The sequence below is a fragment of the Medicago sativa genome, chromosome 3, assembly GCF_051527215.1.
Source record: "Medicago sativa cultivar Bolivia chromosome 3, Bolivia_mono, whole genome shotgun sequence".
NCBI classification, from domain to species: domain Eukaryota; kingdom Viridiplantae; phylum Streptophyta; class Magnoliopsida; order Fabales; family Fabaceae; genus Medicago; species Medicago sativa.
In genome coordinates this window covers 54,831,955-54,851,041 of record NC_140751.1, presented here as the reverse complement: position 1 = coordinate 54,851,041, position 19,087 = coordinate 54,831,955, and the positions used below count along the sequence as shown (strand labels likewise).

General features: G+C 32.8%; 2 protein-coding genes and 1 non-coding gene across 4 annotated transcripts; 2 read left to right on the top strand and 1 right to left on the bottom strand.

The window, feature by feature from the left end:
* Nucleotides 1–271: 271 nt before the first annotated feature.
* Nucleotides 272–392, top strand: LOC146938431 (U11 spliceosomal RNA). Its single transcript, XR_015033860.1, has one exon. It is a non-coding gene; the product is annotated as a U11 spliceosomal RNA (small nuclear RNA).
* Nucleotides 393–2,671: 2,279 nt separating this feature from the next.
* Nucleotides 2,672–7,869, top strand: LOC146938430 (tornado 1). Its single transcript, XM_085752387.1, has 3 exons — nucleotides 2,672–4,197; nucleotides 4,643–5,889; nucleotides 6,227–7,869. Exons 1-3 carry the CDS (start codon nucleotides 2,688–2,690, stop codon nucleotides 7,610–7,612), a joined length of 4,143 nt encoding a protein of 1,380 aa, XP_085608513.1. The 5' UTR covers nucleotides 2,672–2,687; the 3' UTR covers nucleotides 7,613–7,869.
* A 275-nt stretch (nucleotides 7,870–8,144) lies between these two features.
* Nucleotides 8,145–10,862, bottom strand: LOC146938429 (uncharacterized). Of its 2 annotated transcripts, none has more exons than XM_085752388.1 (2): nucleotides 10,624–10,862; nucleotides 8,145–9,884 (listed from the first exon to the last, which is right to left on the bottom strand). In XM_085752388.1, the coding sequence occupies exon 2, from the start codon at nucleotides 9,864–9,866 to the stop codon at nucleotides 8,559–8,561; it is 1,308 nt and encodes a 435-aa protein (XP_085608514.1). In that variant the 5' UTR covers nucleotides 9,867–9,884; nucleotides 10,624–10,862; the 3' UTR covers nucleotides 8,145–8,558. The 2 variants fall into 2 exon arrangements, with proteins under 2 accessions (XP_085608514.1, XP_085608515.1); XM_085752389.1 differs by lacking the exon at nucleotides 10,624–10,862 and adding an exon at nucleotides 10,162–10,264.
* Nucleotides 10,863–19,087: the final 8,225 nt, after the last annotated feature.

Genomic DNA, 19,087 nt, shown 5'->3' with positions numbered 1-19,087 from the left:
TGATACCATTAATATTTAAAAAAAAAAAAAAAAAATCAAGTCCCACATAGAGCAAGGGCGCTATATTGAAAAAACCAGGCCCTTAAAGATAAGGTCTAACTAAGATTTGTAAAAAGAAACATCTCTTATCTAATAAGTGGTTTTGTAATGATGAATTAGACTCAATATAAAAACTTAATAATTGTATATAAGATTGAGTTATATTCGACTCATATATTTTTTTTGGTACAATATCCGACTCATATTCTAATAATTAAATACAATAAGGTGTAAAAAGGGTCAGTTGGCTAATTATGGCACACTCATCAGAATGGTGAGTGCTGTATGGCTATCAAGATATATGACTCATGTAATTTTTGTGAATCAATTGAGTTGATTAATTAAACCGACCCTAAAGAAAAAATACAATAAGATGAGCAGGTAAAAAAACATAAAAGAGAACAATGGACCCATTGTTTTGTATTTTTAGGGAACTGGTAATTAAAAAGTTAACTTACATTATAAAAAAAGGATTTATTCACCGTTTAGTAGCCTTGAGAAGAGGTTTAATTTGTCCCCTACTCAGCCACCCTTTTCCCCTACTTTATAGGATTCTAGGTTCTTTCTTATTCAAATGGGAAAGGAAGAAAATAAGAAAGGGACAAAGTTTTCATCGACCCCAAATGTCAAAAAGCACATACCCCTACCCCACAGTCATTAATTGGCTCACAGTTTGTAGATATACTCCTTCCAGTCACTATTATAAGTAAAAGTTGACTTTTTAGGTTCATTTAATAAATGGTGTATGTAGTCTATATATAAACTACATACATCATTTATTAAATGAATCTAAAAAGTAAATTTTGCATATAATAGTGACCGGAGGGAGTAGTAAATAACTTTTTTTTTTCTTGATGTAAATAAATCTAATTTCTTTTTAAATATTAACAAATGGTAAACATTTTATGAGGTATTTAAAACATTTTTTGTGTAAAAAAACTATTTTTGACATACATGAACTCTTTTAAGAGCATGTGTTTAAGTTAGTCATGCTTACCGGTTACTACTCCTCTGTTTTAAAATATAAACAAAATTCATTTTTTATGTTCATTTATTTAATGATGTACACCCTCCGGTCACAAATATAAGCAAAAATTCATATTTTAGATTCATTAAATAAATTATGTAAGTTGTCTACAATAAAGACCACATACATCATTTATTGAATGAATCTAAAACATGAATTTTTGCTTATATTTATGACCGGATGGTGTATGTGGTATGAACTACCTACATCATCAAATGAATGAACTTAAAAAGTGAATTTTGATTATATTTTAAAACGGAGGGAGTACATGTTATGCATTCTAAATAATGGGTAATCATATGGTCAAGGTTTTATGCAAAGTAAAATTACAAGTTTTTCTTACTAGCAAGTGTGGGATCTTAAGTGGTTAGTTCACTCGCTGTGATTGCATCAGCTCTAACTGTCCTTACATCTGATCTGCAGTGGTAGAGTAGAGATCCAATTTGGGCGTCAGCCCACTTTTATTACAAAAAAAAAAAAAAAAAAGAGTAGAGATCCAATTTTGACTCACCATTATGGATAAAATTAAACTAGAAATAATAGTCATTTTGGTTCTTGTTTATGTAATGATTAGTCATAATAGTCCTTTAATGTATCAAAATTTTAAAGTAATCTCTGATTATGCAATTCGTTAGTCAAAATAATCTCTAACGTTAAAATAGTCCTTCAAAATAGTCTCTAGCGTTAAAATAGTCCATCAATACTAACAATAACTCTTTTATTATAGAACTGATATGAGAATAAGTAAGTACTTATAAGAATTGATATGACAGTAAGAATGTATATTGAATGACTAATATGACTGTATTAACATAACATTTTAATGCGAAAGACTATTTTGACTAACAAAATGCACAATCATTGACTATATTGAAATTTTGATACATTCATGGACTATTGTGGCTACTTGTTACACTCAGGACAAAAACGACTAATACCCCATTAAACTATTTAGTGAGTTTGAATCTCAGTCCAAAAATTAGTTTAAAAGAAGAGGGTGGTCAAAAACATTTTATCTTTAAATCGGCTCTAATATAACGTTCAATGGACTTTGATCTAATCCGAAAAGTTAACTCATGAAATAAGGGTGTTCAAACACATTTATACATCCAACTGATCGAGAAGTTGTGTAATATGAAACTCCAAACAACTTCAGTATCTACTCTCATGTTTAAATCTCATCTTAAAGATTAGTTCAAAATGATGGGGTGATAAAAAAAAAAAAAAAAAAAACATTTCTATATCCAAGAGCAAAAAAATCTGAACAATTTCAACTCCAAACAAACTTCAAACAACTTGAATAGGATTAAGTATTTAAAATAAGAAAGAAAAATAGCCAGCCAGCTAGGATACCTGAAGAACCAATCCCAGTGAGAAAGAACATCTTTACTTTACTAAAGTGACACCATCAATGCAAGTTAAGAATATAACAAGAATTTTTAAACCAAAATTCTTATAAAGTATTAAAGTCACTACAATATCAAACATTTGTACATTATCTTCCACAAACAAAAACATAAAACATCTGAACTCCAAAATCTAAATTATAGTTTTTTTTTTTTATATGTTGGGCTATAAAGACAAGAAATTTCTGCAACTTCGAACAAGAGCTTCTACACTGATGATGTCATCAAACCAGAACCTAAAAGACCTACAATGGTCTCAACAAGCAATCAACATGATGGAAAACCAAAATCTACACAGCATTTCCTTCTACCTTTCCCAACCAACTTCAACTTGTTACCAAGAAACAAACAACTCCATAAGCATAAACATTTCCAAACAAAATCAGCAACATTTTTCAAACCTTTTAGCAACACTAGCATCATGTCACCACACAAATTCAACCTTGAAAAACTTGGAGTTTCATAGAGTTGAATGGGAATCACAACAGGTAAAAAACCTTGGAACTCTTCTGAGTAATCATTGTATAAAGCAAGTTGTTTTTAGAAGAAACAGGTTCAATGGAAAAAGTATGTTAGATCTTTCTGACATTTTGAAGGAGAATAAAATGGTTAAAGAGATTATGTTTTCAGAATCATGTATTGGTTCTGTTGGTGCTTGTTTACTTGCTTCTTCTCTTATGTTGAATCATAGTTTGGAGGAGTTGCAGATTTGGGAAGATTCAATAGGTTCAAGAGGTGCTGAAGAGATTTCAAAGATGATTGAAGTTAATCCATCTCTTAAACTGTTAACAATTTTTGACTCAAATTTTATTACAGCTACACCTCTTATATCTGCAGTTTTGGCTAGGAATAGAACCATGGAGGTTCATGTTTGGAGTGGTGATCAAAATGGTGAAAGAAGTTCCAAGGTTGTTGAGTTTGTACCTGGGAACAATACATTAAGAATTTACAAGCTTAACTTTTCAGGTACTTGTAGGGTTGCTTGTTCCTTAGGAATGAATTTCACAGTTAAATCACTTGATATGACTGGTGTTAAGATAAAATCAAAGTGTGCTAAGGAATTTAGATGGGTTTTAGAGCAAAACCAAACCCTAAAAGAGGTTAATTTTTCAAGAACATGTCTGAAAGACAAGGGCATTGTGTATATTGCTGCTGGACTGTTTAAGAATCATAGTCTGCAAAAATTACATGTAGCAGGAAATTGGTTCCGCGGAATCGGTGTCGAGCATTTACTTTGTCCTTTGAGTAGATTTTCATCGTTGCAAATGCAAGCTAACACTAGTTTGAAATGTGTTACTTTGGGGGGAGGGAGAACAAGAATAGGAAGGGATGGTTTAGTAGCTATAACACAGTTTCTGGTAACGAATGAGACGGTGACGCGGTTCGGGATACATGATGATGAGAGTTTGAAACCAGATGATTTTGTTAAAATCTTCAAGAGTTTAGAGAAGAATGCTAGCTTGAAATGTTTGTCTTTACAAGGTTGTAAAGGTGTTCAAGGAGAGATGTTGCTGCAGACAATTATGGAGACATTGCAGATAAATCCTTGGATTGAAGAAATTGATCTTTCAAGAACACCTTTACACAATTCTGGAGAGTCTATTGGGATTTATCAGAGATTAGGGCAGAATGAGAATCCTGAACCAGAAATGGATTTGATCAAAGATATGCCACTCACTGAGCCTAAGAGTTGCAGAGTTTTCTTTTGTGGACAAGAATATGCAGGTAAGATTGAGTATTAATATTTGATGTTTAAATATAAATTAATTTCACAAAACACCGCCTTAAAATGTAAATAAAATAAGATCATGAAACTTAACTAAGCAGAATTTTCATATAAACACAGGCTAATAGTAAAGGTATGTTTGGATTGGCGTGTTTGAGCTTATCTACTGGCATAAGCATTTTTAGAGTTTATAGAAACAACTTATGACATGTCCATAAATTGTTTTAACTTTTAATCTTATTTTCATAAGCTCTATAGGATAGCTTATGAAAATAGCTTACAATTTATATGAAAACAGTTTGACTTTATTTTATCATTTGTTATATAAATAGCTTATACATGAGCATTTATATGATAAGAGCTTATATACTCTTCTAAACATTTAATTAAGCTGTTTTTCAAAACGAAATCAATCTGAATTATAGTTTAAACTCATATTTCCAGGAAAAACCACACTTTGTCATTCAATATCACAAAACTTCTCTGCTTCGGCGGCACTACCCTACTTGGATCAAGTAAGGACAATAGTGAATCCAGTGGAGCAGGCTGTCAAAACAGTTGGAATGAAGATAAAAACATTCAAGGATGAGGATACAAAGATTTCAATATGGAATCTTGCTGGTCAACATGAGTTTTTCTCCCTCCATGATCTTATGTTCCCAGGTAGCGGTAGTGCGTCGATTTTCATCGTTATATTGAGTTTATTCAGGAAGCCAAGTAACAGAGAACCAAAAAGCACTGCAGAGATTGAAGAGGATTTGCAATATTGGCTTAGGTTCATAGTTTCCAATTCCAAAAGAGCAGGACAACAATGCATGCTACCAAGTGTAGCTGTAGTGCTGACACACTTTGATAAAATCAACCAATCATCACAAAATCTGCAGCAAACGGTAGATTCAATTCAGAGATTGAGAGACAAATTTCAAGGCTATGTTGATTTCTACCAAACTGTATTCACAGTTGACGCAAGATCATCAGCATCAGTTGGTAAACTCACTCATCACATCCGAAAAACGTGCAAAACAATTCTCCAAAGAGTACCACGAGTTTATCAACTTTGCAACGATCTAATACAGATTTTATCAGAGTGGAGATCAGAGAATTACAACAAGCCAGCTATGAAGTGGAAGGAGTTTGGTGAGCTGTGTCAAGTAAAAGTCCCATATTTGAGAATTCGATCAAGACATTATAACAAAGAAGCGGTGGAAATGAAGCGAAAAGCTATAGCTACTTGTCTTCATCACATTGGCGAAGTGATTTATTTTGATGAGTTGGAGTTTCTAATTTTAGATTGTGAGTGGTTCTGCGGTGAAGTACTTGGTCAGCTCATAAAGTTGAATGTTAGAAGGCAACAATCTTCGGAAAACAATGGATTCATTAGCAGGAAGGAACTTGAGAAAATCTTAAGAGGAAGCTTACAAAGTCCAATTCCTGGTATGGGGTCAAAGGTATTTGAGAACTTAGATGCTAGTGACCTTGTGAGAATGATGCTAAAACTGGAACTTTGTTATGAGCAAGATCCATCAGATCAAAATTCTCTACTGTTGATTCCTTCCATTCTTGAAGAAGGTAGAGGAAAGCCTCAGAGGTGGCAGATAAGCTCACCAGACTGTCTTTATGCCGGACGCCATCTTGAATGTGATGATTCGAGTCATACGTTTCTAACTCCAGGATTCTTCCCTCGCTTACAGGCAAGTGTTTCTCCATCATGCTCCTCTTTTATTCCCTCAGTTTCACCCTTTGCAATTGTTTCTTGCACCTTCTTTTACATTTTTTACAATAAATTATTCCCTGCACTTAGTATTGCAAAGCAATGTTGTCAATAGAAGATCACGGAAAATAATGGTTTGTTCGTATTTTGTCATGCTATAGCATCATTAGGTTTTACCTGCAAAATACACAAGCCATATGCTACTATATTTTTACAAACCGTTTCTATTTTGATCTTCACCCATAAGTCTTTAGAGCTACATTTTGTAGGATTTTCAGTATTTTCCGTGACTACAATTTTCTCGTTTCATGCTGCAGGTACACCTTCACAACAAAATAAAAGCTCTAATGAATCAACACGGTGCAACTTACAGTCTTGAAAAGTACCTCATTTCAATCAGCATTAATGGAATCTACATCAGAGTTGAGCTTGGAGGACAACTAGGTTACTACATCGACGTTCTTGCATGCTCCACCAAAAATTTGACAGAAACTTTAAGAGTCATTCAGCAACTTATAATCCCGGCGATTCAAAGTGTTTGCCATGGGATCACCTTGACAGAAAATGTCATTAGACCTGAATGTGTACGAAGTTTGACACCCCCTAGGTACAGAAAAACTCAATCTGCTTCCCTGCAGCAACTGAAACAAGCACTTCTATCACTTCCAGCAGACGGCATGTATGATTATCAGCACACATGGAGTCCGGTCTTGGATTCTGGTAGGCCTATTCTCCAAGAAGGGTTTGATTTTGCACGAGACCTTTTATCGGATGATGACTTCCGAGAAGTGCTTCATCGCAGGTATCATGACCTACACAATCTTGCTCAGGAGCTGCAAATCCCACCTGAAAATAACCCTGAAGGGCGAGATCAAGATATAACCTTAAGCAATGAAGCTGAGAAAGTTGAACCATCCTTTGGTGGCATTGCAAAAGGGGTTGAAGAAGTTTTACAGAGACTCAAAATTATTGAACAAGAAATCAGAGACTTGAAGCAAGAAATCCAAGGGCTAAGATATTATGAACACAGACTCCTACTTGAGCTTCATCGCAAAGTGAATTACATAGCAACCTTCAATGCACAAGTTGAGGAAAGGAAAGTACCGAACATGTTCTATTTTGTAAAAGCAGAAAACTACTCAAGGAGACTGATCACCACCATGGTTTCTGGCATGACTGCTCTCCGGCTTCACATGTTATGCGAGTTCCGAGGACAAATGCATGTTGTTGAAGATCAGATGGGCTGTGAAATGATGCAAGTTGATAACATGGCTGTGAAGTCTTTGGCTCCATATATGAAGAAGTTCATGGTCATGGTAACTTTTGCTCTTAAAATCGGAGCTCATCTTGCAGCTGGAATGGGGCAAATGATACCAGATTTGAGCAAGGAAGTGGCTCATTTGGGTGGCTCTTCGCTTCTCTTTGGTGCAGCCGGGGCAACTGCAGCTGGTGTTGTAGGGGCTGCTGCTATCGGTCATAGAAACAGGTCCGCGGAAGGTTCAAGAGGCATTCAACAAGACATAAAAGCAGCACAGCAATGGATGGTTGATTTCTTAAGGGAAAGGAGGTGTTCCACAGGGAAAGATATTGCAGAGAAGTTTGGACTATGGCGAGTAAGGTATAGGGACAATGGTCAGATTGCATGGATCTGTAGGCAGCACATGTATTCCAGATCTGCAGAGATAATTGAAGTGCCTATTTGAAACAAGAAGAAATCCTTATAGTACACTAGGAACGTTTGCTTTCAAGTTTCTTTCTATGGTTTTTTGTGTGTTTATTATATTTCAGCCATGAATATGGAATGTATTGAAGTTCCCCGAAACATTTAGAGTTCATATGTTGCGCTGCCACCGTGATTTCGTCACATTTACTGTGATTCTAGTAGATTTTAGTTTCTAAAGTGATGGAATCTTATTCAATAACATTTCTGATTATCTGATATAATATAATTACATTTTAAGAGTGCTTTTCAAACTAATTAAGAATAAATATCCAAAAAAATTAGACTATCAAATCAAAATCCATAAAGACTCATGATGCTGTATGGCATGAGCTTTTTGCATGTGAAGTAGAAGAAAGATAAATCCTGGAGATTTTGCTCCATCAACTTTAGTGTTCACCATGTGAACGTGGGACCATATTATCACTAGAACACATGATTAAATAGTATGTTGTGCCATAAAGTTCAATTTCACAATCATTGACATTTAGATCATAAAGGACAAAGAAAGAAGGTAAGACAGAAAAGTTCATGTAACAGTTAACATAGCAACAAGCTTGTGAGAGTACAAAGTAATATTCCCTGTAACCTACAACATCAGAAGAAATACAGAAGGAGAAACCACACTGGATACTACATTATTTCATTTCACTGCTATTATCAGTTTTCCGGACCCGAATTCCCTACGCTCAACAAAAGCACACGGTCACACACACATGGGATCTGATCATTGGATGAAGATCAGAACAATTGTATCTTGGAATTCGCCAAATTGACTTCAAAATTAAATTACATATTGAAATATGATCCAATCTTCATCTAATGACCGAGATTCATGACTGCGTGACTACAGGGAATCCAAATCCCAGTTTTTAATCTAAAATCTACAGTCACCTGCCTGTATTCCCTTAAACCAAGGAAGCAAAAGCTCAGAAGAAAGCTCTGCTTCCATAATAGACACGGGGGTTAGCGTTCTTAGTTTGCGGTAGTTTCTGCTCAGTACTTGAATTTCCTGAAGTAGTTGGTTCACTTTCAATGTCCATAGGAAGCTTCATTTTCGCTAATGACTCGGTAAATTGCTGCATGCTTTTCATGTACATGTCAACTATATCCTGCTGAACCATCTGCGGCTCTGGCTCAATATTCACAGTCACAACAGGCTTAGGGAATAAATCACTCGGAACAACACTTGAGGAATCACTCTCACCGTCTTTGACATCCACTTTTTTTACCTCTTTGGTTCCTGAAACTTGTTCATGACTTGGGGACTTAGAAGCTGCTGCTGCAGCATCAGATGATTCTGAGCTTTCATGAGCAGAAGGAGAAGAAACCCCATTTGTCGACACACTGCTTGGTGGAGACTCAACCTTAGGAGGTTCCACTTGCGCAGACTCACCACTGCATGCTGAGAAGCTTTCCACAAGACGAACACCAGCTTCCGAACTATGATTTTCAGCATCAGAAGTTGCCAAGCTATCAGAGCACTGAGTCTCCTCGCACGAAATGCCAAAATATTCCGAAACCATTAAGTGGTCTTCGTTTGCAATCTTAGGATCTGGAAACTCAATTTTATCCAAATCTCTGGCCAATGACTCACATGTTTCCGAGTCCTGCTGAGTGACATGTGTAGCCACTTTCCCCGGCATAGCAGATATTGCCATAACATCAGGTGTAGCACCGGTGTAAGCAATGGACAATTGAACAAAACCTGAAGGAGAATGAAACAGATCAGTTGAAGAAAGAGAAAACTCTTTCTCTAGTTTACCATTCTGGACTAGCACTTCTGACAACGGCACCAAAGCAAAACCAAGCAACTGATCTTCAAGATAATTCTTCACCCTGCTAAGCATCCATAGCTCACATTTGAGAGACGAATCAACATCCCAAACATTGAGACGAAGATTGTCGTTAAACACAGGGTTCCTTCCACCTCCATTAATGGTCTTAGTAGAGACGCTGTTCTCTGGATTACTTGTCAGGTAAATCTTAGCATAAACATCTTGCTTGTGGTATATGCAAATATTCTGAATGTCCCTAGCCTGATGTATATAAACATCGAGCACTCCAACGCATTCCTCGGCATTTGACATGATAGTTTCCTTCCCATTGACTTCAATGTCCTTAGAGGAAGGACCGTTGCTTTGTGTGGTAACATCATCAGACTTGTGCTTCTCACCCTCACCCAAGACTGAGGTTCTAAAGGGTGATACAACAGATTGTGGGGAATCCATGATCATACAACAGTAATTGAGAACCTGTCAAAGCAAAACAGCTACATGAATGCCAATTCATACAAGTTTTAACACAAACTTCATAACTAAGATAAAAACACACCCAAGATTCTTAAGACTAGCTAAACAACCTAGTATTAGCAAAACACAAAATTCATTGCTCCAGTACTAAAAACACATATATTAACTGTCCTAAAATCTAGGGTTAAGCAGATCCAAAAAAGAAACTAACATAACTGCATATAAAGTAACATAGTTAAAACAAAGAAAGAAAGAAGCTTGAACTTGAGTTCCTCCAAACCTTTGAGAAGCAAATTCAGAATTGAAAATCAAAACCAACAAAACACAAGAGGAACAACCAAAACCTAATAACCTCTCAAAATTGAAACTTTCAAGTGATATGTACCAAAATACAAGAATTGTCCAAAGCTTAAAAACTAGCCAAAATAATCAAAAGGGTCACAGAAAAAATCATCAGATTCCAATAAAGCTACAAACTTTAATTATTTGCTCTATACAGAAACACTTCCACAGAATCCAAGAGAGGAAAAACAGGAAAAAAGCATAAGCACAGTAACCTATGCTACCTATGACACAATTCCAACACAAACCCACTTTAAATTCCTCATCAAATCACACAAAAAAGTACTCAAAAGTAATAATTGAAGCAAAACTAGGAATCAATCAAAAAAATTCAAAAAGTAAATAAATCTGCAAAGTGCATATACATGTTATTGAAACAGAACATGTTATGCTTTTTTACCTGAACTTTGGTTGTTTCAAAGTCAAAGTTGTGTGTGTGTGTGGCTCAAAGACAGAATCAGAGCATGACCCAGGTGATTGAACCGAGGTAGTGTTACAGAAAGAACAAAAAAGTTGTGAACTTTGTTGTTTAAAGGGAAAGGAGGATGGATATAGGCGATTGATGAGAGAGAGAAATGAATGATATGTAGGGATCTGTGAGGAAATTACATATACAAGAAAGTGCAACTATGTATATTTGGAGTGTAGTAGTAGTATAATACTATTTTATATACGGTAGGTACTATGAGGGAAACCAACCATAGCCCATAGGTTATATTTGTTTTTTATGAGAATCGATTATCATCGTGTGCATGTAATTCTAAAGACTAATTTTTCGAACCCAAGTATTTGTAATGGATAGTTAAACTCTCATTTGAAGAGATTTGATATTGCTACATTTTCAGAGCTCAATCGAGCTCGTTGGTTAAAGCTAGAAGAGATTCATTCTCATCTTATCGAAGAGTTTACGAGTTCATATGTAATATTTGTTGCTGTAACATTTGTTTTTCAACAATCATTCTCGAATCAGATGAAATATTTGTGGATTTTGCGCTTTAAAAATAGATCTCAGATAAAGTAGCATGATCTACATGAGTCTTGTTGAATAAGAGAGTGAGTGTTAAAATGTGTGTTGAAAATAGAGTATCATTAGTGGTTCTTTTGTATTTCTTTTTTTGTTTGGTTGTGAAGAGAAGTTGTGAAGAGAGAAATAGGTGAGAAATAGAGTAGATTTGATGGATTATTAGGTAGAAAAGAAAGATGGAAGAAATAGAGAAGAAAGAATTGTTGATTACTTTTGAAAGTACTAAAATGCCCCAAATTAAAAATCTTTTTTTACAACACTAAATTAATCAACATATAATTTATCTATATATGTGAATTCATTTAACTAATTTATTAAACTAACAAATCAACACAATTTTTTAATTTGATTAGATTAATTAATTTTAGTTTTTTTGACAGGGTTTAAATAATTTAGTTAACTAAATCAACTCATAAATTTATTTCCATTGCTGGTATACCTATCTATCTAATAATAAACCAACACATGCAAAAAAAAAAAAAAAATACCAACACATGCGTACCCATTTTGCTCCATAATTATTACTACAATTAATTTGATGATGATAATATTACCTAAAACTATAACCACCCGTAAAAAGAAGGAAAAAACTACCTATTTAACAGCAACAAAAAACACTACCAGTAATACCAAGGTGTTTACTTGCGTGCACAGCTTGCAAAGAACGAAGGGTAAAAGTGGAAAAGCAAAAGAGTTGGGGCTTCTTTTGCATTTCTTCGCTGTCTAGCAGAGAAGAAGAATAGCCATGGGGCCCACATATATTTGGTCTCTCTCTCCTTTTTCTCTGCTGTTCCAAACTGTGGAAATGTGTTCTCTCTTCCCTATTTCTCTTGTCTATTTCTCTCTCTCCTCTAACTCTCTTCTACCAAACACACCCTTAGGCTATGTTTGGTTTGGAGAAGAAAGTTAAAGGAAAGAAAGTGTAAGGATAAATAGTAGAAGGAAAGAAAGGTAGAAGAAAGTGAGATGATTTGTTTAGTTGTTTGGTATAAAAGACATTGAATAGATTGTGAGAGGAAAGAAAGATATGTATATTTGCAAAATTACATTTATAACCTTAAAAGGTTTTAGCTAATTGTGTTAATTTCAAATTAGTTATGCTATCTACACATTTAATTATATTTTATTAATAATTTTTAATTCACATGACATTTTTTAAATTTTTTGTTAATGTCCTTTTTGCTCAAAACATCATGCCAAGAGAAAAAAATTTGGAGCATGATTCAAAAGCATTGGCTTATCAGACCATGTTCAACATAGTAATATTAATAATTCAGCAAGGGTATTTTTGACATTTTCCCAAAAGTGAAAGCTTCTTCAATGTTTCCGTCCAAAACAGGGAGGAAAGATTTTGAGCGTGGTCCCACCTCAAAGTTTCTTTCCTCCACTTTTTGAAGTGCTACCAAACTATGGAAAGCCAATCTTTCCACAAACTTTCTTTCCTTCTTCAATCTTTCCTTTATCTTTCTCTGGATCCAAACGCAGCCTTAAAGTGTAGTTTAGTTATATGATTAACAAAGGAGGTTAATGGTGTACTAGATATAAGTTTGTTTCTATTATGTGATCAATAAATTGTCTCATGAATTCTAGGTTCCATATAAAGACATTGATTTGATATGTAATAGCTTGAAGCTAATCAGAAAATATGAATGGAACAAACATTGTAATAAGACGGAAGGAAAGAATGTTGCACAAATACGAGAATAAAACAACGTCACATTACGACAAACAAATCACAACGAAAACATTTAGGGTTGTAAAGAAGGGATGGTGATCTTGCCGAACCTAAGATCCTTGGATGATGACGTTAAACGACCTTGAGTAGGGTACTTCTGTCAGCAACAACCTTCTTCCTCTATGGGTTGTGCGCCTACACACACTCTGATGGTCAAGTTAGTAAGCGTCGTAGGAGATATGACATGATGTTGGATCCGACTTAAGGGTCCTAATTGGCTTCATGAACCATTATTCATTGTCATGTCATTGTCATGGTTTTTATGAGCCCGAGCAAGAGGCATCTAGAATATATCATATATAATATCTTATTCTATATCAAGACAATATCAATATTGTTATTTAGATTAATTTTTACTCACCATGCACTACTTTTTATTAAAAAAACTTACTTGTTATACTCCCTCCGCTTTAAAATGAGTGTCGTTTTAGGTGTTTATTTACACACATATTAAGAAATGCAATGATTAAGAAAAAGAGAATGATTATTTTACCAAATTATCCTTATTAACTATTGGTTAGTTTTAAAAGTAATACTTTGGAAGTAGTGTGCAGAGTATTAATTAGAGGGTACAATTGAAAAGAAAAAGTTATTATTGCATTGGAAACTGAAAACGACACTCATTTTAAAACAAATTTTTTTGGCTAAAGCGACACTCATTTTGAAACGGATGGAGTAGTTCTTAACTAATGCTCTAAAGCACTCATTAGCATTCTCTAAAAGTTAATCATAATTAATTAATTTTCCTTTATTTAATAAATATAAAATAATAGAGGAAAAGGGGGGAGGTATAGACACGCCGACCCACGCCATGGACCCTAATCACAAAGAGACCAATCAGAATGCATTTGAGTGGATTTTTGTAAGTGGGGTATGGTGTGCTTTTCTCATATGAAATGACTTTTCTTTCCATACATATTGACAAATGACAATAACATCTGCAAAAGAATGTATATTAAAGAGTGCACTGCAGTCGGCTGTTCTGTCATGCTTGTACATTTTAAGCCTGCCAATTAAAAAAACTGTTTTTATGACTTAAAAGGAGATAATAAACTCATAGAGTGCCAACATAATTAATTAGGTTCTTTCAAAAAAAACATAATTAATTGTAACAAAAAAAAAACATAATTAATTGGGTCTTCATAATAGAGTGCACTAATTTGTCAAAAAAAAAATAAAGTGCACTAATTAAAGAATTACAAAGAGAAAGAAAAAAAAATAATTTACTCTCTCAGTCTCAAAAATGAGTCATTTGTTTATTACACATGTTAAAAAAAGTGTATAAGATTGTTAGAAATAAAAGTGTATAAGTAAAAGAGAGAGAAAAATAGTTTTAAGTATTATGTAAGTATTTGTGTATTCTTCATGATCATTATGCAAAAGAGAATATATTGAATTGAAGGTGATGGATTAGTATTAATTTTTTTTTTGAGAGAATATTAGTATTAATTATAGTGTATAATTGGAAAAAGGTAATTAAAATTGTATTGAAAAATGAAATCGGTCAGTTTTTTACAAATAGATCATTTATTATAAGACGAGTATTAAAAAACACTTTTTCAACATTGAAAAAGTAAAACACACAATCCCTAATGTAATTCATTTTATAATTCATTAATAAATGTCTTAGGGACATTTATTAGCATTTCTGTATTTTATATTTACTCTGGTTTATGCATTATTTCAATGAATATAAATTCGATGAAATAACGGTGAACTATATTTTGTTATAAAATATAGTTTTTGATCTAAATACCTCTTGTGATTTTTTAAGTTGAATATTTTTAATAAGTTAGTTCCTTGAGATTTGTTTATTATAAATTGATCATTTAAGTTATATAATATTTACATTTTTTTGTCAAGTAGTCTAGCAGTTAGAGAAATTCATCTTAAATATGAATAAGTAAGGTGTTCAGAGTTCGAACTTCGGCCCCTGCATATATTATGTATTATCCCTTACCAACTGAGCTAAGCTTACAGAGACTAATATTTACATTGTTAATCATTCTTTCAATCAACTTTGTTAAAAAAAGTTTATGGGCCACTTAATATTAAGGTGGTAGGTCCAAAAGTGGTTATGACGTCAAATATGGTGACTTATGCACATTTTCTTCCTCTGCATTCAAACATAATTTTACGAACTTGAATCATCTCATTCCCTTCATTCTCTTCTTCTACCTCCTTCACCAAATTGTATCTATCTCTCTTAATTTTAGAGAGAAGAAATAAAATAAAAAAAATATCAAGAGAGAAGATTAAAAGATAGATAGATAGATAGATAGATAGATAGATAGATAGATAGATATAACTTGATGAAGGAGAGAGGATGAAAAATTGATTGGAATGAGAGGATTCAAGATGTAATTTTACAGATAAATATTTTATAACATGTTATACATCAAGTAATCGATCAATTTTATTTTAAATCAAACTGAATAATACACTTATGAATCCTAATTTTGAGAACTGTGAATTCACACCTACCAACTTAATATTAAACGTCTATATAAACATTTCTTAACTGAGTTTGATTAAAATAAGATAATGATCTGTGAAGCCCCGATACTTCAAAATGGATGACGTACCGTATCCCCTGCGTATCCTGCATCGATACCTGCCTGATACTTCCCGATACGTATCCAGAGAGTATCCATATATTAAATTTTAATTTTTAAAAAATTAATTATCCGATACTTTCTGATACGTCCCGATACACACAGATACTTGTGTTTTTTATATTATTTTGATTTATGTTTTTTTTTTAAAAAAATAAGAATAAAAACATTATATTACTATAATATATATACATTTCCTTTATCTTTATTTGGTGTCAGTACGACCCACACCACACCACACAACACAATTGCATCTTTCCCTTTCTAAGAAATTAGGGTTTCAACTTTTTCTTCCAAACTGGTCGTCGTCGAAGTCTTGGTATCGGACGACTTTGGTATATATTGCGTATGTAATTGACTAATGATCACTCTCTTAATCGTCAATATTATTTATATTTATGTTAATGTGCTACGAGCCTGGTTTCTTGTGTTTGTTAATATATTTGCATATTAAAAAAATGGTTATAATTATATTGTACATTTAATTATATAATTTTTTTTATTAACGTATCCTAGCCGTATCGTATCTTGATTTTTGAAATTTTCCCGTATCGGTGCAGTATCGTATCCGTATCGTATCTCGTATCCGGGCTTCACAGATAATGATGCATATATTTTATGACTTAAAAGGACCAATTTATAAAATAAAAAACTAAAAATATTAATATATTATAAACATCTAACATAATTTTTTTTTTTTTAGGGAATCTAGCATAAATATTGTGAATGGCATCTAGCCTAATTCTTGTGAAAATCACACATTGACACATTGTAATTCTGAGAATCTAAACACACTTGTAATTATATTTAAAGAAATAATATTTGTACAACCATTTCGTGATAAATTTCTTTCTCATACTCACGTTATATTTATAATTTCTCTCTTTATTATTTTAGTTTTTGTATCAATACTTAGTTTTCTTTGTAAACTTATGTTGTTCTAGAAGTTATCATATAGCTGTTCAAATAACAAACCTCGTATATTTATAGTTATTGTCAAATGTCAAGTTAGATGTAAAAATTTAGGCACATAGTCTAACCACAAGAAAGACGTATGCACGAAAGACTTGTATACATATGTGTACACTTTACAAGTCTACTTAGTTCTTCTAGATGACAATAAATTATTGATAAAAAAAAGATGACTTAGTGAATTAATACTTTTTCTCAGTTATTTTTAGTATGTATTTTCAAAATTTGACAACACGTATATATTCGTAACAAAATTCTTCATTACGACCGTTAGTATCATTTTTAATGTATATTTTTCAAAATTTGACAACACGTATATATTCGTAACAAAAATTTTCATTAGGACCGTTACTATCAAGTGATCAACATCACTAGAAAGCTAATTGTAACCCAAAACAACTCTACTTCGAAAATATGTCCACCGATTTCAATTATAAGCAACATTTCACTCTTTAAATTTATCATATAACTTATATATTCGATCTATATATCATGTCTAATACATTAGTTATTCGATGACATGAAATAATTGATATGTTATTTAGCTTGTTTTGTGGACTTTCTAACACAAGCTTGGTACTGCATTGCATGAAAGGGTATTTGCAAATTGCGGTTGCTCTAATGTCAAAAAATCAACGAGAGATTGAGGTGATTGATCCTTTGAATGATTACTACAACTAAGAAACACATGGAAAGAACATAGAATCATTACTAATTTATCTTTAACAACTATTATACTCTACTTTTGATATTACTTCATTATTAGTTTTTGTGCATAAGTTCAAATTGAATTTGTGTTTGCTTAATAATAACTTTTCTCTTAAAAGTCATTTTTACAATGAGAGATTTATTGATTTTTTCTTAAGTTAAAATAGATTGTATTGAACTAAAAACGTCTGGTTTTTCTAGCACAAAATGTGTCAAGAGAAAACCAGAAAAAGAAGTATCAAGTTACATCAATCAAGAAAGAAAAAAGAAACAAAGAAAGTTACAATATGATCTCCAAACAAGCTAAAGGGTTAAATCACCAAGGATAATAGCTTAAAGCAAAATTGAAGCGATTTGTCTGTAGCCACCAATAAGATTGAAGCTTAATTTTGTCAATAAGATGTTGTAACGATTCTTCTTTTTGTTTAAAAACACAAGAATTTCTTTCTTGCCATACACCCAGACACAACAAAGTCAAATGAGATGAAGAGTTGAGTAGATACTTTTAGGAAACCCACCTAAAGCTCCAAATTGGATTAAACGATCTATATCCTCCACTTTACCACAATCACCCACGTAAAGCTGAACATTATGCTGAAGCACTCGCCTTTTAATCAAGTTGTCCGTTGTTGGAGAATTTATTGAATAATTGTGTTTGATTAAAAATAATTTCCTTCTAAAAAGTCATTTGACATTGAGGGACTAACTGAATAAGGAAATTAAATAAGAAATAACATTTGTCATTTAAAAAATAATAATTTTAAATATTCAGATCGTCCTTTCAAATTAAATAAGAAATAATTTTTGTTCTCACATGCAAAAACAAATCACTATAGTTTATAAAATCACAATGTTTTAATTTTGGTCCCTAGCATCATATTATATTAAAAGAAACAAAATGAAAAATGCATGTTTACACCAAATAAACAAAATATTTATAGGAACGATTTGCATATTTACTTTGTCACCTGACTTTATTTTCTACTGTCTTTCTGCCAAAATTTTCTTTTTATCAAGGAAATGAAAGTAGTTATACTATCTTTGAAGATGCAAATTGAACTTAGACTGTCAGAGTAAAAGAACTAAAGTAGTATGTGTACAAGTGATTGCTTACTGCAATCATGACACTTTCATGTAACATAACCAGAGACAAATTGTAGACAAAGGAAAACATACTAGGTAGAAACAAATTTCAAGAACAATAATTCAGGAAGGACATTGGGAATTAACAAATTAGGCATTATAAACATGAGATAATAGAAAACGGGGTGTACTTGTGTTGGCATGGAATTATATCTTTTCAATAAATGAACTCGAAAGGTCAATTTAAGACTCAAGGTAGATTCTTAAAAGGATTCTTAGTTGATAGATTTAAGACTACAAGTTTTGGTTTTGAAGGCAAAAAACATGTGATTTAAAATGGATGATGTAAAATATTTTTTTAAAAAATGAAAATGTAAACATAAATTGCAAAAAACAAGAAATAAAGATAAAAGAAAATGATATTGTATAAAATAATATTGAGTTACATACCTCGTTAGTAAAATGTGATATCTTGTGAGGGTTGATGTGTTTATATAGCTAGCTTATTTTACATAACGAAAATTAATTATTTTACATGAAGTTTGGTTCTACTATTTATAGAAAGAAAAAAAAAACTAATTTCTAAAGTGCATGGGTGACAAGTGTCCTTTACCCATCTAACTTCTCATGCAAGTCTCTTCTTATATTCGAACCTTGGACGTTGAAGTTATCTCAACGCCCATGTTACAATGTTCAAGGTTTGGATTAAGCAATTTTCTATGATTCT